The sequence below is a fragment of the Drosophila elegans genome, unplaced genomic scaffold (genome assembly GCF_018152505.1).
Source record: "Drosophila elegans isolate 14027-0461.03 unplaced genomic scaffold, ASM1815250v1 contig_183, whole genome shotgun sequence".
NCBI lineage: Eukaryota > Metazoa > Arthropoda > Insecta > Diptera > Drosophilidae > Drosophila > Drosophila elegans.
Genome location: NW_024545550.1, coordinates 1,786,786 through 1,812,197, shown reverse-complemented (window position 1 = coordinate 1,812,197; position 25,412 = coordinate 1,786,786). Strand labels below are relative to the sequence as shown.

Here is a 25,412-nt window from a genome sequence, read left to right as displayed (position 1 = left end):
TATTCAAAAGATTATTATTTTCATACAAGCAATACATACAAACAAATAAAAATAGTACCCGCGTAAATTTAAATTACATTTTATAGCAACGAGCTCTTGCTACAAATCACAACAACGTTGCCACCTCTCCAAAATAAAACGCTTCAGTTTAAGTACGCTAGATGGCGTAACACAAAATGCTCACGCCAGCCAATTGATGGCGCCAAAAATGGTTAACCATTTTCTGTTGGTAACCTATTTTTCACTTATTTATAAACCCTCTTCAAAAAATATTTTGTAATTGCTTCTACTGTTACCTATTTAGATACCCATTTTGCACGATTGTATATCGTCACAAATATAAATAAGTCTAAGCCAGATAAAAACCCAAGGTTGCTAAATAAACACATTAATTTAGGTACTTTTATAGCTTTTATTTGACAAATTAGTTTAAATTTTTTTAGTCGTAACACATTTTCTGGGACAGCCTGAAAAAAGAATACGAAATCAAATTAGTTAATATATTCAAGGAAGACAAATATTTATTGTTTTAAATAACTGATCAATTGGGGAAATGACATTCAAACAGCATGGTGTTGCTCAGTTTAAATTACGGACATTATTTTCATCATTTCAAAAATTGTTAAAAGTATTTCTAAATGTAATTAATTACCTTTCCATTAGATCAAAACAGTCCAAAAGCCGTCCTGCCATAAACATTACAGATTATAAGCCCACGTTTAGAAGCCATTAAATGCCGAAGATAAATGTTTACGAATCTGAAACAAAGATAAAAAATGAATTAGTTTTGTTGATATATTAAATAATAATTAAAATGCTTTATTATTAATTGATCAGTTGGGGAAAGAAGACATAATAAGTCAGCATGGTTCTTTCTTTGTAAAAATTCCACGGACGGAAAATTTCATCATTTGAAAATAGTTATGAAATAAAAGAAGGGTATTCACCTTATACAGCTAGCAAGCTTCGAAATTAACCAGAAAGACGAGCTGTAATTAAAATAGTTGTTTTTAGTTATACGTCTAAAAAATTTGAACATTACATTTTATTTGTAAAGCGTTTGTTTTCAGACAGGGAAAGTGAACAGCACGGTTGTTTTAGGGTTCTACTCAGAAGAGGGAATCCTGAGATAGGAAAATATCATCAGAGCAAACGCTTTTCAATTAAAATTAAATTAAAACAAAAAATTATTATCAAAACAAAGTTTATGCTTACCTTAGTTGCACATTAATCTAGAAGGTTTTAATACGGAATTTGAACTGCAGCACAACATTATCTAAAATAATTTAAAATGCATTTTAATTTGATTTCATTAAATGTCAGAAAAAGCAATGTTAAATAGCTTAATCAGCTTCAAAAAGTTTGTAACATGTTTGTTTCTAATGAACTATACTAGAAGTAACATCATAGAACCATTTAAAATTCAATGTTATATATTAACCTACCTTTACTGATAGTATGAGCACGACGGAAAACAGCCATTCAACAACATCAAACAGAATGTTCTAAAAAGAAGAGTTTGTTGTAGTCATAATTTGATACTCATTTTTTTTAACAATAATCTGCTCGAGTTGTAATGTATCAGTAATATTTCTCCGCATTTTCTTCTCAGTAGAACGAAAGTTAATAGATAAAAGGTATTCATCATCTAAACTCTTGCAGCAGTTTGAAAAACTAGACATAAATCTCACCTTTTTGGTTTAATAGAGTCAATTCAGCATTGATTTCCAAAGGCCTTGTCGAAACTGCAAAAGAGAAAATAGATTAGCAAATCCAACTACAAAAACATATTTTTAAAATTAAAATTTGGTTCAGTTGCAAAAATTGCAGCCATTTAGTTTTAATCACAGAAGTCGTACGGTAATTATATTCATCACTAAAAAAAATGTACAAAAAGCAAATAAACATTTCCTTACCTTATCTGAAACCTATAGGTAGGTGTGCTTCTCTGAGTTTTCTATCAATCAGGAATATTTCTAAAAATAAAAGAATATTTTAAATTAATAAAATGCACAAACAAAGCAACTTATTATTGATCAAAAAGATAATCAGTTACTATAAAATAGCAGCCTTGGGTTTTTATATCACGAAAATCAAACGGTAATTTCTTGTCATCAATTAAACTTTATTTTCGATAAATTTATTTTAAAATTTAACTTACCACATGGTGATGGAATTTTAGTTTGAACGTTCACAAATTTCCAGAAAGATGCTAAAAATAATAAAAAATTTAGGTTAGGTTTTCATCGCCATTTTCTTTTAAACTTAATTTGAACTTTTAAGGTTTCAGAATCCTTTTGGTTTAATTTTAAGTTGTGAATCAACAGCACTTTGTTCAGATTAAACTTATCATCAGGAAAATAATTTGAATAAATATTTACATAACACTTAAATTACCTTAATCACACTTTTTCCAGACTGATCCATGAAAATGGCGGCTTTTCAAAATGGAGCGGCTAAAAATAAGAAATAAATACTGGGGGTTAATATCATCATCAAAGATTTTAATCATTAGTAAATTAAATAAGTTCTCAGAATCCTTTTGGTTTAATTTTAAGTTGTAAATCAACAGCACTTTGTTCAGATTGAACTTATCATCAGAAAAATGAAAAACAATTCATAAAGTTAGAGCGAGAGGGGACTACATACCTATGGAGGGCAATGCCGGCTCTCTCTCTCTCTCTGGCCACGTGTTTTTTTTACATCTAGAACAAAGACAATTAAGGTTAATTTTCCGCCTTGCACATTGCATTTTAAATGCACTCTAATTAATATTTTTGGTTTATCAGTTGGCCGTTCTTATTCTTTCTACAGGAAGAGTGCCAAATCTTGCGACCTAGCACTCGACTCTTCGGAAATAGAACATTCATCAAGAAACCAAAAACAGAAAACACAATAATATATTTTTCTTACTTTTAATCCATTAATTGCGCTTGCAGCCGACTGGTTTATTAACTTTTCTTCGCTTTAAAAAATAGTAATTGTACATGGCTTTGCCCTGACGCCATCGTTTTTACTTTCTTCTTTTTTTTCACTCAGCGACAGCACCAAAAATTTTTTAAAAGAAATTCTGAGCGATTGGTCGTTGCTTTTATAGATTTTTTTGGCTTTTAGAGTGGCCAAGAGGAGTAAACTAAAGTATACCAAATTATCGGTCATATCGATGTTTGCAAGCGGTCATCGATGTTATCTATCTCTAACGCATTTTGACTCATCTTACATTGAAATGGTCACCCCGAAAGATATCCAGTTACTTAACACTGGTTCCACTCTTAAAATGTTTAATTTCTGCATAATGCACTCATTAATTTTTAATTCTAAAAAATTATGGAATTATATTAAGTCAAAAAATTATTTATTTATGAAATTAAAACTTGATTACTTCCCTAGTAGTAAAGTAAATATTTTGTACCTAGTTTTGAGAATACATAAAGAATTTATGTATATTGGAAGCGTAGTTTTAGCCATTTAAACGTTGCGGCGTTTGTTTTCTTATTTAACATTAAGAAAAATACTTTAAAAATGTGTTTTATGATATAAAAAAAGATTTTAAATAAATTGTTTTTTTTATTTGGGTATTTGGGTATTTGGTGCTGGTGCTATTCAAGTTTTCACTCTATAGAGAGAGCACTGTAATTTTCTTCTTCTTACTCGATTTGTTTATGGTTCGACTTTGACGAAAAATAAACGTTTTGCAAAATGTTTGAAAATAAAAGCGATAAACTACTGCTCGAAATGGAGGAGGATGACGCTGATCCCGGCGATCAGCATCCCCGCTGCGACCATGGACCCACGGTTTTATTTTACCGGGAATCCCAGCTTCCCGGGCAGGGATACTACGCCTGCTCAGCTCACCGGGAATCGAAACTTTGCAATTTTCACCTGCCAGCGGATCAATGGAAGGGTCATAGCTCGGGAAACTCAGTTCCTGAAAGGGACTATCCCTCTTCATCCGGAAAACCACTGAATCCCGCTGCTCCTGATCCCACATTAAGTCTTACCGCGCTTTCCCAGGATAAAGTCAATGCCCAGTATTTCTTCGATGAAGCTGCTCTCAACTTCTTGGCTAATCAGTGTAAAAATATAGGAGCCAGGTGAGGAAATCTATTGATTTTTTTTCAATCCTTAATTTACCTTTAATTAGCAAGGTAATCTGCTTGGGCGCACCACGTTTGCATTTCCACCTCCGCCACAAACTGCAAAGTTTTCTTCTGGACCTCGATGAGAGATTTGCCGCTTATCTAGGACCAGAGGAGTTCTGCCTCTACAACATGTGCAATAATCACTTTTTCTACAACCGCAAGCCCTTTGAACAGTTCCTGGAGGCTACCAGGTAATATTTATATTAACCCATAAGTATTGGTAACCCCTACGATGGAATTCCAATTTCCAGTGCGGACCAATTGCTGATAGTAACAGATCCTCCCTTTGGTTGTCGCACTGAACTAATTTCCAACACGCTGCGCAGCCTGAGAAAACTCCACAACAGAATCAACCAGTTGCCCTCCACTCCACTGTCCATATTCTTTATATTCCCCTACTATTCTGCTAATCACATCAAGCAGGAAATGCCGGAGATGGAAATGTGCGACTACAGGATAAACTACACCAATCACCTGAGATACACGAATGTAGGCAAGCAAAGTCGGTTTTGTGGATCACCCGTGAGGATGTTCACCAATGTGCCTCTGAGATTGCTTCACCTGCCCGCGGAAGAGGGCTATAAGTACTGCCAAAAGTGTGATTTACACACAGCCAAGGAGAACATTCACTGCAATCGCTGCGGGAAATGCGCCTCGCTGAATGGCCAGACATATAGGCACTGTGAGTACTGTGATGCCTGCGTAAAACCCAACTATGTGCACTGCAAAAATTGCAGGAGATGCACTCAAAGAGAGGGACACAACTGCTCCTTTTACCAAACCAAACAACACTGCTGGCTGTGCGGCGTACGGGGCCACATTGAAACCAATTGCCTTAAATTCCGGAAAAGAAAGTTAAAGCACACCAACGGATGTTTATTGTGCGGTAAAAAAAATCACCGGGAACGTAGATGCACTCAACGAAAAAAGTACTTCAGGGAACTTCACTTTATGGGTGACACAAGCATCCAGTGTCTTTAGTACATCGACTTTGTTACAGCACTGTTAAAACAAATTTATTTGTTTTGTACAAAATGTATTTGTGTTTAGCACTTGTTGAATAGATTTATACACACCACCAAGTCCATTGTAACACGCCCACCTCCAAACACAAACCAAAACATTTGTTTAATACAAAATTTATTTGTTCTTAACACTTTTCGTTGAATGTCTTACAAATTTTGAATTGCAACGGCTGCGCGTGGAATTTCAGATGCACATGACCACGATAAATTGTGGAATGGATTCCCAGCCCAGCGAGCGGTCGGGAAAAATACGATAAATTTTGAAAATATGCATTACGTTTAAACACGTCTTTAACTTAGGCTTAGGTATAATTAATTTCATGCGGAAAACACACCAATGCCTCAACAAGCGGAATGGATCTCTTGTTATCTTGCCGCGAAAGAAATGGTGACGTCGACAGTGCTCACGTTCGTTGAGGTGAAAGTATTTTATTGGCTATTGAATTGAATGGCTTAAGAACGATTGTATTTGCCCCAGATGTGCAGCATGAAGACGGATGCGATGAAGAGCAGCGACATGACCAGCACGGGCACGGGTCCACTGTGGGATTTCGGTAGAGTAAAGAGTGTCATAAGTGAGGGTCTTTAATAATGGTTATGGTACAGCAGAGCAGTACTTACACCTTGATTCCGGGCGAGTCGTCCGTGTAGAAGCGCCACATGCCACCTGTTCCAGCTCCGCCGGGTGCACGGCTCCGGGCCGCCGTAGTGCTGGTGGTGGTCTTGCGCTGCTTCAGGGTGCTGCCGCCTCCGGATCCGGCGCTACGTGGCGCCGATAATTTGCTGGGCGAGCGCGATCCGCTGCCAACGGACGTCGAACTTGCAGGAGCGGGCTGTGAATGCGTTTGTAATTAGTCGGGGCCACTAATTGCTTCTCAGTTTAACTCACCATTTTGGGCTATTTGTTTTTCTGGACCGACCGATCTGGAAAATGTGAACAGGCGAAGTGGAATCTGAATCTTGTGAACTGACGTGCTCGCCTCGGCTTCGTGTGGCTTCGTCTTTTTTCGTTCCACGTCACTTTGGTGGTGGGCACCGCGAACGATAGGCCGTGTGTCAGCGCTGTCAACTATCGCGGATTAGACAGCTGGGGATGGGACGAACAGACAGGCTCAACTATCGGTTCAATTGTTAATATTAAATTATTGAAAATTTTATACTTGTAATATATTTATATTCCTGTAATTGACAAAGACATATCTTGTCTTTATAATGGTGTATTTGTGAATATTTGTTTAAAGCAATTCAAAATCTTATGGTGCACGCGCTTGTAATTTTACACGTGCTTGTGTTATATTTATGCTTTAATTTATAGCATATTTAGACAGGCGGCTTTTCTGCTTCAGCGACCAAATTCCGCTTTAGCGTCTTTTTCTACCATGTTTTTTTATATATATATAATAAAACTCAAAAATAATTATTATTTCTAAGCAAAAGCATTACAATTCAATAATAATTATTATTTATGATTTTTTTGAATATCGCTTATAACGATTACGGTGCCTGGTATAAATAATTATGGTTCTAATTTTTGGTTTTCTTCATAGAGCAAGGTGGTACAACAATGGTAACGTAAAGTATTGTTATCCTATATAAGTAAAATGTTTTAATATTATTATGTTTAATTATTATATGAAAATAATAATTATTTAAGTCGACATATACATTTTATAGCCAGAAAATAAACGCTAAACCCGATTGGTTCGAATATCGATTGCAACCGTGTTATTGTGGTATTATTAGAATTTTCTGCCGGGCAAGCGCAATTAACTTTGCGCTCATCAAACAATTATTAACTTAATTATTAGTAATCTACAGTAATTTAGAATGCCCTAATTGATGGGACTTTTTAAATATTGCACCAGGGACTGAAAAAAACCGGTGCACTGCTTAAAAACGGGCACACCGAAGCGCGGGCTCTATACACGCTTTGGCATTTTTGCACTTTGGCATTACGTTCACTTTAATTGCAGCGGCATCATTTTTGCTTGATTTCGAAGAGTTTTTTTTTGTGAAAAAGAGAAATAAGTGCTTGGCTTGGTGCGTCTTATGGGTATATGCCCGGTCCGCTGAATCATCCCATAAGTTTTGTCACAGTTTGCGGAGTTCATTTGATGAACCGAGTGGCATCTGAGAATTCGCAAATCGGCCGACGCACATGAAAAGTATATCATGGAGGACATAGAATATCTGGACGAGTACAAAGACTTGGTGCTGCCAGGTGAGTATCCCTCCAGCAATGCTATAAATACGGATTAAATATGTGTAAAGTGACTGTGTAAATTGTGTGTTTCCAGGAATCAAAACGGGAGCTCCGCCAGCTTCCTCGTCCGGCATCTCCCGTCCGCGTCGCATTTCGTCAGACTCGAGCAACTCGTCGTCGATCGATGCGGACATCTTTCAGAAACTCTTCCACGGCAAGTACGACGATGACGATCTGCTTAACGAGGGTTCTGGCTCCAGGTCCAAGGACCGGCGTCGTCGATCCCCAACCCCATACTCCTCCAGTGACGAGTCTAACGATGCCCTGGAAGCCCTGTTCAGCCGGAAGAGCAGCAAGTCGAAGCCAAACAAGCGGCGCGAACGCTACTCGTCCTTTGATTCGGTGGACGATTTGGGTGGGTATCCTTAATGCTCCGTAAATCAAGCATTCCACAAAATAAATGACGTTATCCCCAACTATAGGCGAAGCCCTGATGCGTCCCTCGCAAAGGTTGACTGTACCCAAGCCCAGTACCTCCCAGGCAAGTGCCAGAAAGTCCCACGGTGAAGCCCCACACAGGAGCGGCAGCAATAGCAGCAGCAGCCACATTGGCAAGTCAACCGGCAGCAAAACATTGCCAGCTCCTACAAGCAAACCTGCCGCTAATCCTGCTGTAAGTGCTAAGAACCAAAATCCCGGCCCAACAGCATCTAAGCCGTCGGGCTCTGTAAATGGCAGTGGCCTGTCAACCGCCAAAAACAAGACAGTGACCATAATAAAGGCACAAAAGACTGATCTAACGCCTTCGCAGCACGAACCCAAAACAGATCCTTTGAGTAAGTTTTGCTTTGAGTTACATCATAGCTATTTTGATGACTAACCCTTTTGTAATGCCCAAAGCTTTGGGGGACTACTATGGGGATTCAGACAGCGATTCGTCGTACGAATACGAATCTGACTTCTACGGTGATCAGGACTCAGAGGACGAGGATGCCGAACCGGTCATCGACATATCAACGGACACGAGCAGGACCACATCGGTGGCGGGTAAGTCAGCGAATTAACTAGTTGATACTGCCAACCCTCTGATAATATTCATAATATGTAAACACACAAACCGTGTAGACACCGTGACACCTGTTGTTTCCGACGACGAGGGCCAGGAGCCGCAGAGTAAGGAGAATGAGCTTCCTGACAATGATCAGGAATCGGTACTGAACGGTGTCAATGAGCGCCTGCAGTCGTACTTGAATAATCTCAGTTGCGCCGAGGCGCCGCCAATCTATAAGAAACAGAGTAGTGCTAGGAAATCCCGCTCCAACGAAAAGAAACCCTCTTCCTCCGAACAGGTTAAGCATGCTAATGAGCGACCAGCGGGTAAGTGTGCACCGATGGCCATTGGGGCGTCCATTTCTTGACCATGAGCGCCCCCGTGAACCCCGAACTCTGCCAAGCCCTTACATTTGTAACTTTTTCTGCTTTTTGTTTCGCAGCCAGTGACAAAGAGGAGGCAGAGGAAAAGGAGCGGGAGCTGGTGCCACCGGAGGCCAGCAGTAGTGCCAAATCCTCGGCCAGTAAGGTCAGCGGTAGTCGCAAGCTAAGTGCCGTGGATGAGAGCGTCATGCTCGAGGCGCTGGAGCGCATGAGCCTCGACCTGGCCGAACAAATCTTGGATATCGATGTTGAGCGTTCTAAGGAGTACGAAAAACGCTCCGGCTCCAAAACTCGTAGCAGATCCAGATCCCATATCCCTGCGGATCCTGGCCCGACCTCTAGCCTGACCAAGAGCCACGTGCGAAAGCTCACCTACTCCAGCGAACGGTTGGAAAACTGTGAGCCCTCAGGAAGCAAGCTGCGGCGGTCAAAGAGCGAATCATTTTCAAAGCAAGGACGCGGACGGGGGCAAAAGCATCGTACAAGTCGAGCTGCAACCACTGAGGAAAAGCTGCAAAATGCGTGTGAAGGGGAGCAAGACTCTGTCAAAAGAAAACGCGGAAGGCCCCGCAAAAAGGTTCCAAATGCGGAGAAGTCTAAAGCTGAAACTAGCGAAAATACCGGCGAAAGCTTGGAGCAGGATTCTGTTTTAGTAAAAACGAGTGAAGCGGTAGCGGAAAAGCAGACTGTATGTCTGGAAGAGCAGAAGGCACTTGAACAGGATGAACAAAATGCAGAGTTAGATAAAGCCAAAGAGTTAACAGGAATTGACAATATATCCCAGAACGATACCATTATGACTTCTTGTGCCCACGAACCGGATCTCAAAAGTGCTCCGGACAGGGATGTGCAGCTGGATGAAGAGTCTGCGCGAAATCTCGAAAAGGAAGCGCTTCCTTTACTGGACACATCAACGAAGTCGTTTGATACCGCAGAGGATTACAATGAATTAACCAATGACAAGGAATTAATTCCCGGAACCGAAGAAACTCAAAAAGATTCAACCACCGAAGAAGTTGCGCAACCCAATATCGATGAAATTAAGGAACTGGTTAAAATTCAAAATGCAATTGAAGCTATTGATGAAATCGGATTACCGAATGTGCTCACCAATGCAAATGTGGAGGCAATTGAGGCAAAAGGAAATATTCTTGAGGAAAGCGATTCCCAGCTGGCTGAGGACATTAAGTTGGCTGAAGAGATCTTGGCCGCTGAAGTGGGTAAAAGACCTGAAGTAACTGAGGAATCAGTGGCAGGACAAGGTGAACAAAACCCTGTAATTGAAATTGTCAAGGAGCTGGAGCAGGAAACTATTCAAGAGGTCGTGGCATCTAAAGAGCACAGTCAGCCTGAAGAAATAGCTCCAGTTGAAGAGCTTCCTTTAGATATTGAACCATGTCCAGTTGAAAAACCGTCTCAAGTTGAAGAAGTTCTTCTTCAACATGAGTCGGTTGCTTCTACCGAAGAAGAGCCACCGACTGAAGAGCAGTCTCTGGATAAACAGCTGTCTCCTGCCAAAGAGCAGTCGCCTGCACAAGAACCCAAATCTGCTGCAAAAGAGCAGGATCAAACACCTGCAGAAGAGTCCTTGTCATGTTCCGAAGTTCCTACTAGCCTAGTAACACCAACCAAGAAAAGAAATCATTCTTCGCCAGCCAATACGCCCAGTAAATCCAAAGAGCTCGAATCTAAGGAAACTTCAGTTTCCAAAAGAGCTTTAAGGTCCGATAAACAAACTCCTATTAAGCTAAGAGAAAGTCGCTCCCAGCGCCCGCTTAAGACAGAACTTACGCAACTTATGGATGAGACATCGAGGCGTTGTAGTCCCAGATTAGGAAGATCTCCGGCGGAAAGCCAATCCTCGCAAGAACGCTCGACGGTGGAAAAAAAAGTGATCTCTTCCAAGTTGTCCAACGAAAAGTTATTCACAGAAAATATCGCTTTAGAAGGCGAACCGTTACCAGCTGATACTAAAACTAAGGATTTCAAAGATACTAAACTAATTGAAGGTGCTCCAGTTGAAGATGCTTCCAAATTGACAAAACAATCGAGCTCCAGTGAGACTGAAATGAAAAAGGTGAGGGGTAGGGGAAGGCCATCGAAGTCAAAAAAATCCCGAAAGAGTCGTGGAGCAGATAAAGCTACTTCCGATTTGAATGAAGAACTTCCTTCTACTTCAAAGTGTGCTGAAGAATTGCCAACCTCAAGCGAGTCAGAGCTTAAAGACGAAAAGGAGGAAAACCTATTACCTCCAGACCCATCAGTAAATGATAGCAAATCACTTTTGGAAGGCAAACCGAATCCAGCTGATAGTGATGTTAAGGATTTAAAGGATACTAAAATAACTGAAGGCAAACCGTTTTCAGCTGATACTGAAACTAAGGACTTAAAGGACACCAAAATAACTGAATGTGCTGTTGATGAAGATGCTTCCAAATTGACAAAACAATCGAGCTCCAGTGAGACTGAATTGAAAAAGGTGATGGGTAGGCCACGGAAGTCGAAAAAATTCCGAAGGACTCGTGTAGCAGAACAAAATCAAGCTACTGCCGACTTGAACGATGAGATTCCTGCTATTTCAAAGTGTGCTGAAGAATTTTCAACCTCAAGCGAGTCAGAGCAGAAAGATGAGAGGGAGAAAAATGACACAGCGCATGTTGAGGAAGAACCCTTTACTCCCAAAAAATTCCGTAGAGCGTTAAAAGAAAAAGAAAAACTAGAAAGCAAAATCCCCACTGACCATATGGAAGCTGAGCCCGATCAGAATCCTGCCACGACAAGTAGCAGTGAATCTGAGGTGAAGTTAGAAACTCAGCAAAGTGATTCTGTCAACAACAAAGAGGAGCGAGCCTCTGGCAGGTTGAGTCGTAGAGACAAGGCAATCTTAGATGCGGCCAAACCCCACGAATCGTCTTCTGCCAAATCTCTTTCTTCCAGTGCAAGAGTTCTTTCAAAGGAAAAGCCTTCCAAAAAGGATCTGACTGAAGATCAGTCAGATACTAGCCAAGTCGCCAAGGAAAAAATAGAAAAAGAGAAGGAAAATAATAGTGAAGTAAAAACTGAAAGCGTCAATAGTGAAGTAAAAACTGAAATCGTCACCCAACCAAATGACAGTTCCAATCAAAGAGAATCTGACTCTGAGAAAAATTTGACAGTTGACAAAAAGCAAGTCATTAAATTGGACACAATAGGAGCCGTTGAGTTAAGTGACAATAAAGAATTGGAATCTGAGGATAATCTTTGTACGACAAGCAGCAGGAAAACGGAGTTGATGCCAGAAACTCCACAGAGTGATTCTTTTAACAATAAAAAGGCTCGAACCTCTGGCAGATTAAGTCGCAGGGACAAGGCAATTATTGATGCGTCTAAATCTCCAAATCACGAACCTCCTTCAGCCAAATCAGAGATTGAATTGGATATAGTGAAATCCGTTGAGTCCAGTGCGGACCCAGAACCGTCTCAGGATTCAGCGAAAATCAAGGATTCTACGGAAAAACCCAGGAGTGATAATAAAAACCCTAAAGAGAACGTCACGGAATCCGATAAAGAAGTGTGTTCAGTGTTAAACACGGAAGCAGTTAAACCCCCAGCTGCAGAAAAGGACTCGGATACAATTGCAAACGACTCGTCACAGAATTCAGCTAAGTCCAAGGTCTCAAGGCAATTAAATAGGAGCAGGAGTAAGATAGATGATAAGAAACCCAAAGAGAACATCTCTAAAGAGGCGGGCTCACACTTAATTACAGAAACAGTTCCAACTACATCTTCCGCGGAAAAGGACTCTGTAAATTTGGAAGACAAACCCCAAGTCTCTGGAATAGAAAGTAAAAGAATCAGAAAACGTAGACAAGCCGTAACCGTTGAGGACTCAGAAGATAGTAAACTTACTAAGAATACCGGACTTGACGAAAAAGAAACACATGCTGTTCCTAATTCTTGTGAGAAAGATCCCTCAACAGTAGTATTAACATCCCAACCTAGTTATTCTAAATTGAAAATACCAACGAAAACATACCTATCGAGTAAAAGAAACAAAGCACCGTCCCAGCCGACTTCTGAGACTTCTGAAATTGTTCAAAAACCAACTGAGTCTGAACCAACCAACCAATCGGAAGTTAAATCTACCAGCGATAGAGGAAATTCAACCGCCTCAGCACCTGAACAAGCTATCACCAGCAATTTGGAATCGATTTCAGAGCATTTGATTCCCGCCGAAACATCAGAAAATTCGGAGAACACTCCCACGACTAGCATTTCACCTGCAAAAAGTGATCAAACCAAAAAGACCCGCATTACAACTAAAGAAACTTCGAAATCAAATCGTAAAGTTCCGAAGAAAGCTGGAAAACCGGACAACAACTCAGAAAAAAGTCCCAAATCCTTTGCCGAATCTCTGACCTTAACAAACCAAAGAAAACTTGATACTACCTCAATATCCTGCCGCAAGCTTCGCGTTTTGATAAAGAGAACTCCCACTTCCAACTGGCCCAAAAGCACAAAGAAATCATCCGTCTTGAAAACTCCAGCCAAAATGAAGCGTTTTAAAAAAATTGTTGAAAGCATAGAAAAAACTCCATCTCCAGAGAAATGTGATTTTGATCCGGCAAGTTCCTCAGTTAGCACTCAGGCTGAGTCAAATCCTGATCCTGTTTTGGTTGCGGCTTCTGTTTCGGAGTCTGACTCCGTTTCTGAACCCCAGCAAATCCTAAATGAAGAAGTTCCCAAAGGATCCTCGAAGAAATCTGCTAACGTTACTGAGAGTGAACCAAAGGAGATTTTAGAATCAGATCAGGAGAACGTATCTAAAGATGAAGAAACTTGTGCCGAAGTTGATAAAACTATCCCAAAATGTTCTTCCAAGGACGCCTTAACAATCGAGGGAACCGAATCAAAGGATGAGACATCGAAGTCTAATTCAATAACTAATGCGACTCTAGAGGAGGCAGATACAAAGGACGAATCGCCAAAAGAGCAAAGCCTCAAAGAGGATACACCTAAAGAGGAACCATTAAATGAAGAAAACCCAAGTGAACAAAAGCCAGATGAGGAATCAGCTCCCAAAGCGGAGTCCTCTAATGAGAAGGAACCTGAACAAAGTCTCCCACCAAAAGAAATAACTAATGTAGAATCAGTTGTATCTGAGCCCGAAACTGAAGAACCCGCTCACAGCCCAATCCCAGACTCAGCGGAAACAACTAGTGTCACGGACGAACCCGAAGCCAGCACGTCGTCGAGCGTGGTGAAGCGCAGCTTGCGCAAGCGGGATGCGGATATCTCCCAACCAGATGGTTAATAGCTTGCCCAATATTTTCATTTTACCTTTGTATTCGTACAGGAACATATCTAATGTATACTTTTGTTTTTATTTTTATCCTTTAGAAGCGGCCAAACGAAAGCAACTGCAACAACAACAACAGCGGGAGAAGTCGGCCATTGACAAACAGGAACCTGCAAAATCAGGTGAGCAATGACTATATTATTTTTGGTTATTATAATCTTTGGAGAATTTAAACATTGATATTATTATTACTTTAACTTCAGCTCGCCGTCGTAATCTATTGGATGAAGAAGAGCGTCCTGCGATTAAACGCTCAAAAATGGAACCGGAGGCGAAACCCAATGAGAAGCGCCAATTCATCTCTATTATAGGTAATGAAACCATAATGTCGTCCACGACAGCGCCCGTAAAAGAAGCCAAAAGCGAGCCGTCCATGACTTCGTCAGCAGTAAAGAAGTCGGCAGTAAAGGCTCCAAAACAATCGTTGGTCACAAAACATATCATCATAGCACCACCTGCCAAGAAGCTGTTGAACCCAGGCAGTCCAACTCCGGCGACCAAGAAACCTATGGTGCAGACACTGCTGAGTTCCACTCTCAGTCTGCACAAGCCACTGTCGGCAGAGGATAGTCCTTCTACGCCCACGAGAAAAGTACTGAACAAGTCGGAAACAGAAAAAGTCAAGGCTAGCGATCAGCCGATCCTTAGCAGTACCTCCTCCGTTGTGGTCACGAAGAAATCCTTGCCAGATGCTAAGAAAACTGAATCTCTCAAGGAGGATGTATCGTCGGCTGCTCTAAGAAAGGTTAACATATCTGTTTCCGTGGTTCCTTCGAAGGAAACAGCAGCAGAAACATCGAAATCACCCGTTTTGCCTCGAACGACGCAGCTGGAGACGCAGAAGATGGCCAGAAAATCTGAGACCAATAAGAAAGTGGAGGTCAATAAGAAGGATGTGGTCATCAAGAAAGTGGAGGGCAACAAAAAAGCGGAGGCCAACAAGAAAGCGGATGCCAATAAGAAAGTGGAGGTCAACAAGAAGGACGAGGTCATTAAGAAAGCGGAGGTCATAAAGAAAGTCGAGACCAATAAAAAAGTGGAGCCCAAAAAAAAAGTGGACCAAAAGAAAAAGATCACATCACAAGCCACTCTAAATGAAGCCCTAGAGTCAGAGGAAACCGCTGAAACATCAAAGAAATTACTTTCTTCAGTTGTGACTGGACGAAAACCACTTCCACAATCGGAGGCTCCAAAGAAAGCCGAAAGCAGAAAGTCGGAGGGATCCTCAACAGAACTTAATCCCCGGAAAGCTGCGCCTCAAGTCAACCGATCCAAGAAAATCGAGGCCAGAAAATCAGAGGGAGCTGCTCTAGCTTCGGTTGCCCGGAAACCACTTCCCCAAATAGAAGACCCCAAGAAAACCGAAACACCAAGTTCGGAAGATGCTTCTGGAGATGTTGTCGGGGAAGTTGCCAAGACAGTCGAAGCTGAGGAGATCGGGACACCAGCAAGCGGACGCGGGGCAACCAAAAAAACCAAACAGGAACAGCGCAAGTCGAGAGGCAAACCTGGGCTATCCGATACAGCTTCTGACTCACGGGATTCCTCTCGCGAAGACAGTGCGCGTAAGCCCCGCCTGGATAGGCAAGATGAGAACGTGACAGTGACCCAACGCAAGTTTGCCCTCGGCAAGTCGGTTCACATGACTCGAGCTGCCAGCAGCAATAGATCATTGGCTGCCACTCCAACGCCCGCGTTCGGAAGGCAGCGCAATGCTTCTAAGGAGCGCTTTGAACCTGTTGCAGACCAGCAGAGACCGCAGTCCCTGACCCAGAGCTCGCTTGGCGGCCGAAAAAGGCGCATGCCAATCGCTTTAAAAAGAAAAGCGGAGGAACCTGCGGAAGCCACAGAAGTCGTTGATCCCAAGCGACCCAGGGAGTTGCAGGAGGAGGAGCTGCAACAGCAAATAGATCCTGCCCAGGAGACAGTAGCTTTCCCAGTGAAAATAACAGCTGCTTTGGCCGATCCTTTGGCAGTTCCTCCTGCAGTTAAAGTGGTTCCACCAAAACTTAAACTACGCAAAGTTCGCGTGAAAATCAATCGGCGAACCGTCAACAAATGGCTTCAAGAGACACGAGAGAAAAAGAGCCGCGAGAAAGAAGCTGCCGCTGCCACTGCCTCTCAGACAATACCACCACCACCACCTCCACCTGCACCACAACCGGAAGTGACCTCGGAAACGGATTCAGCGGCAGAGTCAATGTCCGAGTCGATGTTGCCACCACAGACAGAGCCGGTGGCTGTACTCGAGGCAGTGGCCGAATCCCAGCCTGCACCTAATCCTCCAGCTCCAGACCCAGAATTGCCAGTAAGAAAAAGCCCAACTCAGCTCGCTCCCCAATCAGCTCATGTTCCATCGGCAGCTCCTGCTCTCCTTGCCCCCTCTGCCGAAGCACCGCCGGTAATCCTGCCGGTAATCCTGCCAGCCAAGGCAACCGTGAAGACAGCCATATATCCACTACCAGAACCACATCTTCCCGACAATCCAACAATGCCGGCCATTGCGCAGAAGTTGGCCAACCAGCGAAGGGTGCAGATGTTTCACGCCAAGTCAATGCCACTTCCAGTGCCCATTCCGGAGGTGAAGTCGGAGCCAGAAGATGATCCTCCGGAGGCAATGGAGGAAGATCCCCTTGCGGTATTGCCCATCGATGCTGCAGCGCCAGTAGCAGCTCAGCCACCGGCACTGATTGAGAACATTGGCCCTCAACTCATCCAAATTGACAACTTGGGAGCTTCTGGTTCCTCTGGCCCGAGTGCTTCTCATTCAATTCCCTCGGCCAGTGCCCCCAGCAGCAATCCCCATGCCATTGGCCAAACCAAGATGTTCTCCTTCCTCTATCCAAAGCGCTACAAGCGTTCCTACGACGACGTGGGTCTGGACTTCTGCTGCCCAAATCTGGACGGACCGATGCGGGCCATTGACTTCACGCGTTTGCATTCGACGGCTGAGGTGCCGGTGCTGGAGGTGCCGCAGTTCCTGGTCATCACCACCAAGTTCATCTCCAAGACGGATAAGAATATGCCGAGCAAGGTGCGGGCTAAGTTGGAATTGCTGGGCAGAACTAAGAACCATGACGCCAGAGAGCCAATTGTTCCGACTCCCGATCCGGCTTCTGGAGAAGATGCTCCCGTTAGCGCTCTTGCTGGTTCTGTTACTCCTGCGCCTACTTCGATCATCCCGAGTCTACCTTCTGCCGGATCTGTTGACTTGGCCCTGCCTCCGCCTGCTGTCCCACCGACTGCAGCTTCCTGCAGCATTCCCAGCATTGCTCCCTCCAACGCAACTCCTGCAGTAGTTGCGTCTCCAGCTGTGTTGGATTCCCTGACCAAACAGTTGCCACGTGGCACCACGCTGACCAAGAAGGTTCTGCCACCAGGGGCAGCCATCCCGCCAACAGCCAGCTCCTCGATGGTGGCCAGTCTGCCGCCGTCCCTCATCCAGTTGCCACCGATCTGTCCAACGGACAAGCAGCGCGTGGAGCTGCAGACGCGGGTGCAGGTGTTTGACATGGTGCTGCAGGTACTCAGCCGGCGTGTAGCCACCTTGACTGTGGCCGAGAGACAGCGCACCATCGAGGAGATCGTGCGGACCAGCTCGGTGATGGCCATCGACGTGGATGTGGGCACCAAGCTGTTGGAGAACTACGTGCGTTATTTGAACAAGGCAACCAACACGACAACGTCGTTGCCGCCGGTCCGGTACAACGCTGTTGTCACGCCGACGACTTCTGTCGGCGCTGCGCCAGCAAATCCCTCGAATTCAGTCGCCGCTAGCAGCTCAATGCTCTCCACCCCGGACTCCGCCACGCCCACTCAGGCCACCAAGAAGTCCGTGCAGCATGTTCAGCAGCGCAGTTCCCTCCCCGCCAGCATTCCCCTTTTCGATGCCGAGAAGAACATCATTGGCTTCCAGTGTCCCACACGGAAAGCAAAAGGCGTCACACCAACTGCAGGGCACAGGCCTTCTCCCGCTGCCACCAGCACTCCGTTGGGCGCCTCCACATCCTCAGCAGCAGCAGCAGCGGCTAAGGTGCCGCCGCGAAGTTCGCTGGGAGCCAGGAAAATTTCTGGAGAAAACCCAAGCCAGGTAGCTATATTTGAAAAACAACCAACTAGATTGCATTATGAACCATTCGTTTACCCCCACAGATTGTCAACTTGAATACAACAGTGTCAATGTCCATGCCAGCACCAAAAGTAGCCAAAAAGAGGACAGCTCCTGGACCAATACTGCCGATTAATTCCTCGGCAGGAGTGGAGAAACCGGTGCTCTGCAAGAAGAAGATCACGCCGGTGAGGACAATAAGTCAGACCAATGCTACGCGGCCACCAGCTACGCGATCGCCGGCTACGCGAGCTCCTGTTGCGCGAGCTCCGGCCAAACCCAAAGCAACTCCAGGAACAGCCCCAGGTGTAGCTCCCGTTGCCGATTCTCTGGGCCCCGCCGGAATGAGTCTTAGCAGCACCACAAATCCGAATGTGTTTATCATCAACCAGGCCTCGCAGCCGGAGGAAAGTATTCTGCCCGACTCAAACAATACCGTGGCGCCCATGGAGACGGAGATCAAGGGCGAACTGGACGACTCTTCAGAGGTTATTATCTAGTGGGGCGATGACTATAATCCAGATGGAAAGTATTCTAAGTTACTTTAACACAGTTTATTAAGCAGAGTTAATTATTTCGTTGAACGCAAAAACAGAATTGTCTAATTCTACCATGAAGAATTTGTTAAACCTTTCGCACCATCCGGTAATTTTTCGGAAAATAAATGAATTAATACTGTAATCAATTTTTGTTTTTAACGTGTATAGGTGTATATTTTAAAAATAACATATTATATATGAAATATTTTCTTACAGAATATAGTACACAATTTAAATGCTTGGTTATAAGTACATTTTTTTTTAAGAAAAAAGCGTTGAGAAGGGTCGAAAAAATTGTGTATTTTTGTAGACGCTCTATTTAATAAAATAAAAATCCAATAAATATACAAAGTCAATAACACCGTCTTGCAATGTTTTTTGAAAGCCATAACTAAATTCATGTTAAACGTTGCGCCCTAAAAGCTCAATTCACAAACATTTGAGTTTGTGGCGAAATGGTAAAGCTCTTATGAAATGAACAAATTGTGTATAAAAGAAGTTTAGGTGAAGAACCATTTTTATGAATTACAAGGCATTCGAAATGACAACATCTACCGAAGAAGCTATAAACACACCCAACAGTGAGTTCAATAAGAATTTTGCATTAAATAACAACATCTAAGATACCATTATTTATTTGTAGGTGCATATCCCGACTTGGAAATGCGATTGGAGACGTATATGCGAAGGGTTTTCTGTCTCAAAGAAATCGAAACAACGAATGAGTATGATCCAAAGGAAGTGGAATATTTCGGCGTTCTTAGCTTAATAGATGTTCGAGCTCCTCGGCGAAAGTTGTGGTACATGTACTATGCAACAACGGAGCAGTTGGGTCGAACTGTGGACCGGATCCATCGTAAATATGGCCAAAGGAACATGTACGAGCTGTTCAGAAAGCCGGTGTATTCTGGGGCCGGAATGCGATCCCGGGTTAAGAACCACTTTGGAGGACTGAAGTGGTATGTGAAGGGAAATGTTTTGGAAGCTCCTCCCGACAGCTCCTACAATGATGAGAAGGTGGTTAACACAATCACTGATTTGTACCGGGCCGAAAGGAGGAAATACTATGATTATCTAGTATCTAGGAACAATCTATATACGACATGGACCTACACACATCTCAATGCTTAACATATGCTTCTATTGATTACTACTTAAGACTTATTTCTACTAAGCTATAAATACAAGACTGCGAATAAATGCTAAACAGTATTCTGTAAAAGTTCGTTTGGGTTGGAAGTGACAATAACCGCAAGTTTATCGATGGGTAAGGGTTATGAATCATCAAAAATTTAAAAAGATTATAATTGTGTTGTTTTAGCTGGGAATAAACCAGTACCAAAATTTAACGATAAATTGGAGAAGTACTGTCGACGTCTATTTTATATGGATCCTGTTGCAGAACCCACTCCGCTGGATCCATCTGCGATTGAGTACTTTGGAGTCTTTAGTGTTAGAGATCCCCAGGCCCCAGACCGCAAACTTTGGTACATTTATTATTGCTCGCAGCCGGATATTTCTGATGTGGTGGATAAGGTACGCCAGAAGTTTGGCCGGAAGAATGTGTATGAAATATATCAGAAACCCACATTCAGCGGAGTGGGTTTCCGTCGGATCGTAAAGGATTATTTCTCCCACTTGAAGTGGATTAGTAGAGGAAACCTTTTGGAAGCCCCTTCAAAAAGTTATTATAATGATAAGAAGGTGGTGAAAACAGTTTCAGAACTGCACTACAAGGAGCAAAGAAGGCTGTTTGACTATATAATGGTACAGCACGATTGGTTCAAGCGGTGCAATGATCAGAAACCACCCCCACTACGTCATTAAAAACGTAAATAAATAATTTAAAAAAAAAGCTTTTTGATTCTCGATAGCCAACAGAGTTGCTTTGAAAAGCTATCTTTTATCAATTGTGAAATTGGAAATCGTAAACAAAACAAAAGCTTTTCATTTACAAAAGAGTTGAAATATTATTGTTTGGCTATTTAAGCAGAGTGCTTGGATTATTAGTTTGCATATTAAAGTAAAAAGCTAGAGGCACCTTATTGTAAAATTAAATGACAGTCAACGCAGTAAAAGGTAAATAAGCAAAACAATATACATACATAGTTGGACTTCACTGATGATTAATAACTGCTTTTGCAGAAACGGATTATGATCTGGAGGAGGAAATCGATTCCCATTTGAGGCGCATTTTCTACATCAAACCAAAGGAATCCGCTCCATTAAATCCATACATTGTGGAGTTCTTTGGCGTACTCAGTTTAAAAGATCTGCGGGCTCCAGAGCGAAAGTTGTGGGTGATATACTACTGCAAACAGCCGGAATTGGACAAAACCGTGGATGAGATCCACCAGAAGTACGGCAAGAAGAACATGTTCGACCTGTATCGGACGCCAGTGTTTAGTGGAGCGGCTCTACGGGTCGCGGTAAAGAAGCATTTCTCGGAGCTCAAGTGGTTTACCACTGGAAGTCTGCTGGAGACACCTCCCAAAAGCCACTTCAATGACGAGCGAGTGGTCAAGACCATAGTGGATCTGCATCACCTGGAACAGCAGAGGCTGTATAACTATGTGATGGTGAAAAACAAGTGGTTTAGACAATATAACCATTAGTTCTTAACAAACCCTGTGATCTAGTTTTAAACTGATTTAAATAAATGTGGCCTTAAAGGTAAAAGCATTCTTAGATCTTGATTAGCAGAACCAGAAAATTATAGGTATAAGGATTTGATATAGGGATTTGAAAAGGTAATAATAATTTCATTTAAATTAGAGAGAAATATTTTGGTAATACACCTTGTAAAAATTAAATTAATTAAAGGAAGGTAACTAAAATTAAAAGAAAGGGCGCATAATATTTGAATTACATTATTTTGATAACGTTCCTGTTCAAGTAAAACGGCCAAACAAGGGTTAAAGTAACTATCGATAACACTTCCGCGCCTATCGACATCCCTGCCGAAGCGTGCGTCTTGTCAAACGCAGACAGAATAAATAACATTTACCAAGCCAACATTTAATTAATAAACACTATTTGGCTGTGCAATTTAGTAGGGAAACAAACCCTTAAAGATGGTAAGTGTGGGAAACCAGTTATTAAATAGGTGCATACACACTAACAATACGTTTTTTTTCGACACAAAAGTCCTCGCGTTCTTCCGAAGAGCGAAACTATTTACACCGCAAATTTGACAGGTAAGCAAAAAATATCTGCAATTTAAAAGATCCAGTGTTGAGAGTTTCAATTGCAGCAGTAGCTACAACCACAAACGGTCGGCATCATCCTCGTCAGCCAGGAGTGCTTCCTCTGGACAGAAGGACCGCCGGTAAATGTGTACACACAGAAGCATGTATGCCCCCCTAAAAACGATACTTTTTGACACCGAGGCATCGAGTTGTCTGGCAGTTTAGAAAACTAATCCACTGTCATTTCGGGCCTTTCATTTGGATTCGCCTTTCATGCGAGAAAGTCCGTTCTCTAGCCCAAAACTAGATTGAAGAAAAAGCAACCAACAAGCCAGTGTCCTTATTTTTTTTGGAACATAACCACCTTGCTATGTAAGAATCCACGTCGCAGCACTAATTTGTTTTGCTTGCCCAACAGCCCAAGAATAGGTCCGAAATAGGTCGAATTGAATTGAATTGAATTAAGCTATAGCAATTGTCAAGCCACACGAAATGCACAATTTTCCAACTGTCAGTTAGCAAGACGTGCAAGAACGAACCGCAAGATAATCTAATTTCACTCCATTCCACACCAAATCAAGGTCGGACTTCGATTACTATGGCAGCCGTCGTCACCAGCGCTCCGGCTCACGGCGCCGCACTCGTTCGCGTTCAGGGTCAGGTTCGTCTTCTCCGGCACCCCGTCATCATTCCGGCCGTACGTCCCGCGATCGCCAAAGGATGCACAAGGCTCGCGTAAGTAAATCTGCCCAATTACACCTCTCCTACAGTCTAATCGGGAGAGTTCTTTCCCACCAGGAACATCCCCAGGCCAGTCGCTGCATTGGAGTTTTCGGTCTGAACACCAACACCACCCAGCACAAGGTGCGCGAGCTATTTAACAAGTACGGACCCATCGAGCGCATTCAGATGGTCATCGACGCACATGTAAGAGATGTTTTCAAAATCAAAAATAACATACCTCCTGCCGGAATGCATTTGAGTATACAAATCAGCTTGAAGCCTTGCAGTTCTGTTCTCATTTCCGGCTAGATTATAGTAGGCAGCGATTTTGAGCTTTTGTGTATTCCAAACTATTAGCTAAAGGCTTGCTGTCACATCCACTTATACACATTAACGAGTTTTCAATGATGTACGCGAGGCATAGTTAACATTTCAAAGTTGCTTGCTCAAAGAGTCAATTCAAAGTTTCGCTTTATTTGTGTACCCTTGCAAAGGGTATTATAATTTCAGTCAGAAATTTGCAGCGCAGTTAAGGAGACATTTCCGAACCCATAAAGTATATATTCCTGATCAGCATCACTCGGAGAGTCGATCTAGCCTTGTCTTCTAATTTATAATACTTATTTATTACTTTATAATTTAGTTCCCATAGAAATAAGAATCAGCAATTTCTTTATGTTCTTGTGGGCATAGTTTAATGGTTTAATAACTCAGAATTACGTTTTTACTTTTATTTAAATCGGCTAACGATGTCATACAGCTGCCATATGAACGACGATTTATTTTGTTGAAATTATTCAGTATTCAATATTCATATAATGTTTGCAAAAGCTGCAAAGGTATATAAACTTCGCCCTGCTTCCTTTCTTGTTTATTTTATGTAAAAGCATTTCTCAAATTAAATAATTTTACTTTCCATACATACAGACAAATCGTTCGCGGGGCTTCTGCTTCATTTACTTTGATAAACTCGAGGATGCCCGTGTGGCCAAGGACGCCTGTTCCGGCATTGAGGTGGATGGTCGTCGCATCCGCGTTGATTACTCCATAACCCAACGGGCCCACACACCCACTCCGGGGGTCTACATGGGTCGTCCGTCGCGCATTGGACAAATGAGGCGTTCCCGTTCGCCGCGGGCAGGTGGGCGTCGTCGGGACCGCTCTGGCTCACCGAAAGACTACTACGTTCGTCAGCGCAATGACGACCGTAACGATCGCTATGACCGCGGTCACCACACCAGTTCTAGTCGCTACCGCCACAAAAGCTATAGCCGTTCGCGTTCTCCCCAACCACGTAATTATAATCTTCGATACTCATCGATTAAGAATTTACCCAGTATATATATTTTCAATTCAGGCCGCGGATCACCGCGCTATTAGTGCGCCCAGCAGGTAATGGGGCCACTTCCTTAACTCGTGCTCCTATCACGGCCTTGCTAGACTGTGTCAAACGGGCTGCGGAGGAGCATACGACTGAAAATTTGTGTTTTGGTGATACCTCTCTTCTATGGCATTTGGTTGGCGAGCAGCTCACAACTAGACTAATTTCCAAATTCATCATTCACCCAAAACGCAAATTATAACTACTCGTTAACCATTACTGTTGCTGTACAAAAACGTAGTTTGTAAATATCAAATCAATTACCATCATTACATACAGATGTCCGCATAGATTGTGATATGTATTTTAAAGGAACCGCAGCAAAACTGATAATGATAACAAAACTAAACTAATTTTAACTATAATTGTAATTGTGCAGCAGGTAGATAATAAAATTGAACTTGTACAGAGCTTCGATTTGCTATTGCTTGTTGGATTTTATTGGTCGTTTTTAGTTAACAAAGTTAGCTTACTTTATAAAATGGGTTTGCTCGTGAAATAAACTAAGTATCAGCAGTGTAACGTAAAAAAGCTGTTTAACAAAAAACCTTATTTTGAAATTATTGGCGATAATTCTTTACATAACTGGTACTTAACTTTTAATTTTATTTAATATAAAAGGGCTCTTAAAGGAAATAGTTTGTTACCTGGAAACCCTTATAGACACATAAAGGATCTCTCCTGAGTAGAATAATTCCAACTATAAATCATCTGACAAAATGCTTAGAGACTAAACCTAAAAATACTCATGTGGCACTGGGCTTAGGATTTGCCGAGGCTGAAGTTGTGGCCTCCACAGGAGCTCCAGTTGCCTGGGCCGCTCGCGAGGCCTTGTAGGCCAGCTCCAGGCTCTGGTTTATTACATGCATGTCACCCTCAATGCTTCGGGCCCAGTTCTCCACATCGCCCAGCTCCTTGAGGGCACTGCTGAAGTTGTCGATGAGCTGCAGCCACTGGTGCGTCTGCTTGGCGAAGTTGGTGGCTCCCATGTGCAGCTGCTTCGCTTCGGCGTCCAGACGCTTTTGGTTCAAGTAGGCCTGTGCCACGCCCACATTCAGGGTGTCCACCAGAGATTGGGTGAGCTCATTGGAGGCTTCTATGGCCTCCTTGCGTCGCACCTCTGGAATGGCAGTTTATAATTACTTTTTTTGGCTGACGTACCAATCGAACGTTATACCCTGCTCCTGTTTTCGCTTCACTTGCTCCTTGTGGTGCTCCTTAACCATGGAAGTCAGCATATTTAAGCTTTTCTAAAACCAAACACCAATAAAAACAATTTTTGTCAACACAAAGCAGATCAGCTGTTTAGCTAGAGATGTGCACTCTACTCC

The 25,412-nt window shown here is 42.7% G+C and overlaps 7 protein-coding genes, 1 long non-coding RNA gene and 2 other non-coding genes across 10 annotated transcripts; 5 read left to right on the top strand and 5 right to left on the bottom strand.

Annotated features, from left to right (window-relative positions):
* Positions 1–392: 392 nt before the first annotated feature.
* On the bottom strand, positions 393–3,071 carry LOC108149696. The gene is made up of 11 exons (XR_001774639.1): positions 2,914–3,071; positions 2,650–2,705; positions 2,398–2,456; positions 2,162–2,212; positions 1,917–1,976; positions 1,692–1,745; positions 1,446–1,505; positions 1,216–1,276; positions 948–989; positions 653–758; positions 393–467 (listed from the first exon to the last, which is right to left on the bottom strand). It is a non-coding gene; the product is annotated as an uncharacterized LOC108149696 (long non-coding RNA).
* Positions 2,277–2,362, bottom strand: LOC121466949. The gene has a single exon (XR_005977111.1). It is a non-coding gene; the product is annotated as a small nucleolar RNA Me28S-Cm3227 (small nucleolar RNA).
* LOC121466948 lies at positions 2,527–2,607 on the bottom strand. Its single transcript, XR_005977110.1, has one exon. It is a non-coding gene; the product is annotated as a small nucleolar RNA Me28S-Cm3227 (small nucleolar RNA).
* A 580-nt stretch (positions 3,072–3,651) lies between the features above and the next one.
* Positions 3,652–5,296, top strand: LOC108149832 (rRNA N6-adenosine-methyltransferase ZCCHC4). The gene is made up of 3 exons (XM_017277706.2): positions 3,652–4,094; positions 4,145–4,333; positions 4,394–5,296. Exons 1-3 carry the CDS (start codon positions 3,700–3,702, stop codon positions 5,121–5,123), a joined length of 1,314 nt encoding a protein of 437 aa, XP_017133195.2. The 5' UTR covers positions 3,652–3,699; the 3' UTR covers positions 5,124–5,296.
* A 280-nt stretch (positions 5,297–5,576) lies between these two features.
* LOC108149834 (protein transport protein Sec61 subunit beta) lies at positions 5,577–6,198 on the bottom strand. The gene is made up of 3 exons (XM_017277707.2): positions 6,057–6,198; positions 5,789–6,000; positions 5,577–5,708 (listed from the first exon to the last, which is right to left on the bottom strand). Exons 1-3 carry the CDS (start codon positions 6,057–6,059, stop codon positions 5,621–5,623), a joined length of 303 nt encoding a protein of 100 aa, XP_017133196.1. The 5' UTR covers positions 6,060–6,198; the 3' UTR covers positions 5,577–5,620.
* A 910-nt stretch (positions 6,199–7,108) lies between these two features.
* Positions 7,109–24,498, top strand: LOC108149734 (titin). Its single transcript, XM_017277504.2, has 20 exons — positions 7,109–7,388; positions 7,465–7,785; positions 7,853–8,206; positions 8,271–8,417; positions 8,496–8,747; positions 8,864–14,092; positions 14,184–14,264; positions 14,346–18,232; positions 18,295–18,749; positions 19,213–19,247; positions 19,433–19,806; positions 20,155–20,608; positions 20,935–21,368; positions 21,846–21,866; positions 21,937–21,986; positions 22,043–22,117; positions 22,559–22,712; positions 22,776–22,904; positions 23,628–23,994; positions 24,058–24,498. The coding sequence occupies exons 1-20, from the start codon at positions 7,340–7,342 to the stop codon at positions 24,078–24,080; spliced, it is 12,891 nt and encodes a 4,296-aa protein (XP_017132993.2). The 5' UTR covers positions 7,109–7,339; the 3' UTR covers positions 24,081–24,498.
* LOC108149730 lies at positions 19,311–20,001 on the top strand. The gene is made up of 2 exons (XM_017277499.2): positions 19,311–19,370; positions 19,433–20,001. The coding sequence occupies exons 1-2, from the start codon at positions 19,331–19,333 to the stop codon at positions 19,918–19,920; spliced, it is 528 nt and encodes a 175-aa protein (XP_017132988.1). The 5' UTR covers positions 19,311–19,330; the 3' UTR covers positions 19,921–20,001.
* Positions 20,000–20,625, top strand: LOC108149731. Its single transcript, XM_017277500.2, has 2 exons — positions 20,000–20,056; positions 20,111–20,625. The coding sequence occupies exons 1-2, from the start codon at positions 20,053–20,055 to the stop codon at positions 20,614–20,616; spliced, it is 510 nt and encodes a 169-aa protein (XP_017132989.1). The 5' UTR covers positions 20,000–20,052; the 3' UTR covers positions 20,617–20,625.
* On the top strand, positions 20,726–21,468 carry LOC108149732. The gene is made up of 2 exons (XM_017277502.2): positions 20,726–20,868; positions 20,935–21,468. The coding sequence occupies exons 1-2, from the start codon at positions 20,847–20,849 to the stop codon at positions 21,402–21,404; spliced, it is 492 nt and encodes a 163-aa protein (XP_017132991.1). The 5' UTR covers positions 20,726–20,846; the 3' UTR covers positions 21,405–21,468.
* Positions 24,494–25,396, bottom strand: LOC108149733 (biogenesis of lysosome-related organelles complex 1 subunit 1). The gene is made up of 2 exons (XM_017277503.1): positions 25,259–25,396; positions 24,494–25,201 (listed from the first exon to the last, which is right to left on the bottom strand). The coding sequence occupies exons 1-2, from the start codon at positions 25,317–25,319 to the stop codon at positions 24,828–24,830; spliced, it is 435 nt and encodes a 144-aa protein (XP_017132992.1). The 5' UTR covers positions 25,320–25,396; the 3' UTR covers positions 24,494–24,827.
* Positions 25,397–25,412: the final 16 nt, after the last annotated feature.

Coding starts and splice junctions, on each gene's coding strand:
- LOC108149832 (XM_017277706.2), top strand. CDS start 3,700: ATGTTTGAAAATAAAAGCGATAAACTACTGCTCGAAATGGAGGAGGAT. Junction 4,095..4,144: donor TGTAAAAATATAGGAGCCAG/GTGAGGAAATCT, acceptor ACCTTTAATTAG/CAAGGTAATCTGCTTGGGCG. Junction 4,334..4,393: donor CAGTTCCTGGAGGCTACCAG/GTAATATTTATA, acceptor TCCAATTTCCAG/TGCGGACCAATTGCTGATAG.
- LOC108149834 (XM_017277707.2), bottom strand. Junction 5,709..5,788: donor GACTCGCCCGGAATCAAGGT/GTAAGTACTGCT, acceptor GAAATCCCACAG/TGGACCCGTGCCCGTGCTGG.
- LOC108149734 (XM_017277504.2), top strand. CDS start 7,340: ATGGAGGACATAGAATATCTGGACGAGTACAAAGACTTGGTGCTGCCA. Junction 7,786..7,852: donor TGATTCGGTGGACGATTTGG/GTGGGTATCCTT, acceptor CCCCAACTATAG/GCGAAGCCCTGATGCGTCCC. Junction 22,118..22,558: donor TCTGGACAGAAGGACCGCCG/GTAAATGTGTAC, acceptor CACCAAATCAAG/GTCGGACTTCGATTACTATG.
- LOC108149730 (XM_017277499.2), top strand. CDS start 19,331: ATGACAACATCTACCGAAGAAGCTATAAACACACCCAACA. Junction 19,371..19,432: donor AGCTATAAACACACCCAACA/GTGAGTTCAATA, acceptor ATTTATTTGTAG/GTGCATATCCCGACTTGGAA.
- LOC108149732 (XM_017277502.2), top strand. CDS start 20,847: ATGACAGTCAACGCAGTAAAAG. Junction 20,869..20,934: donor GACAGTCAACGCAGTAAAAG/GTAAATAAGCAA, acceptor CTGCTTTTGCAG/AAACGGATTATGATCTGGAG.
- LOC108149733 (XM_017277503.1), bottom strand. CDS start 25,319: ATGCTGACTTCCATGGTTAAGGAGCACCACAAGGAGCAAGTGAAGCGA. Junction 25,202..25,258: donor GAAGCGAAAACAGGAGCAGG/GTATAACGTTCG, acceptor CTGCCATTCCAG/AGGTGCGACGCAAGGAGGCC.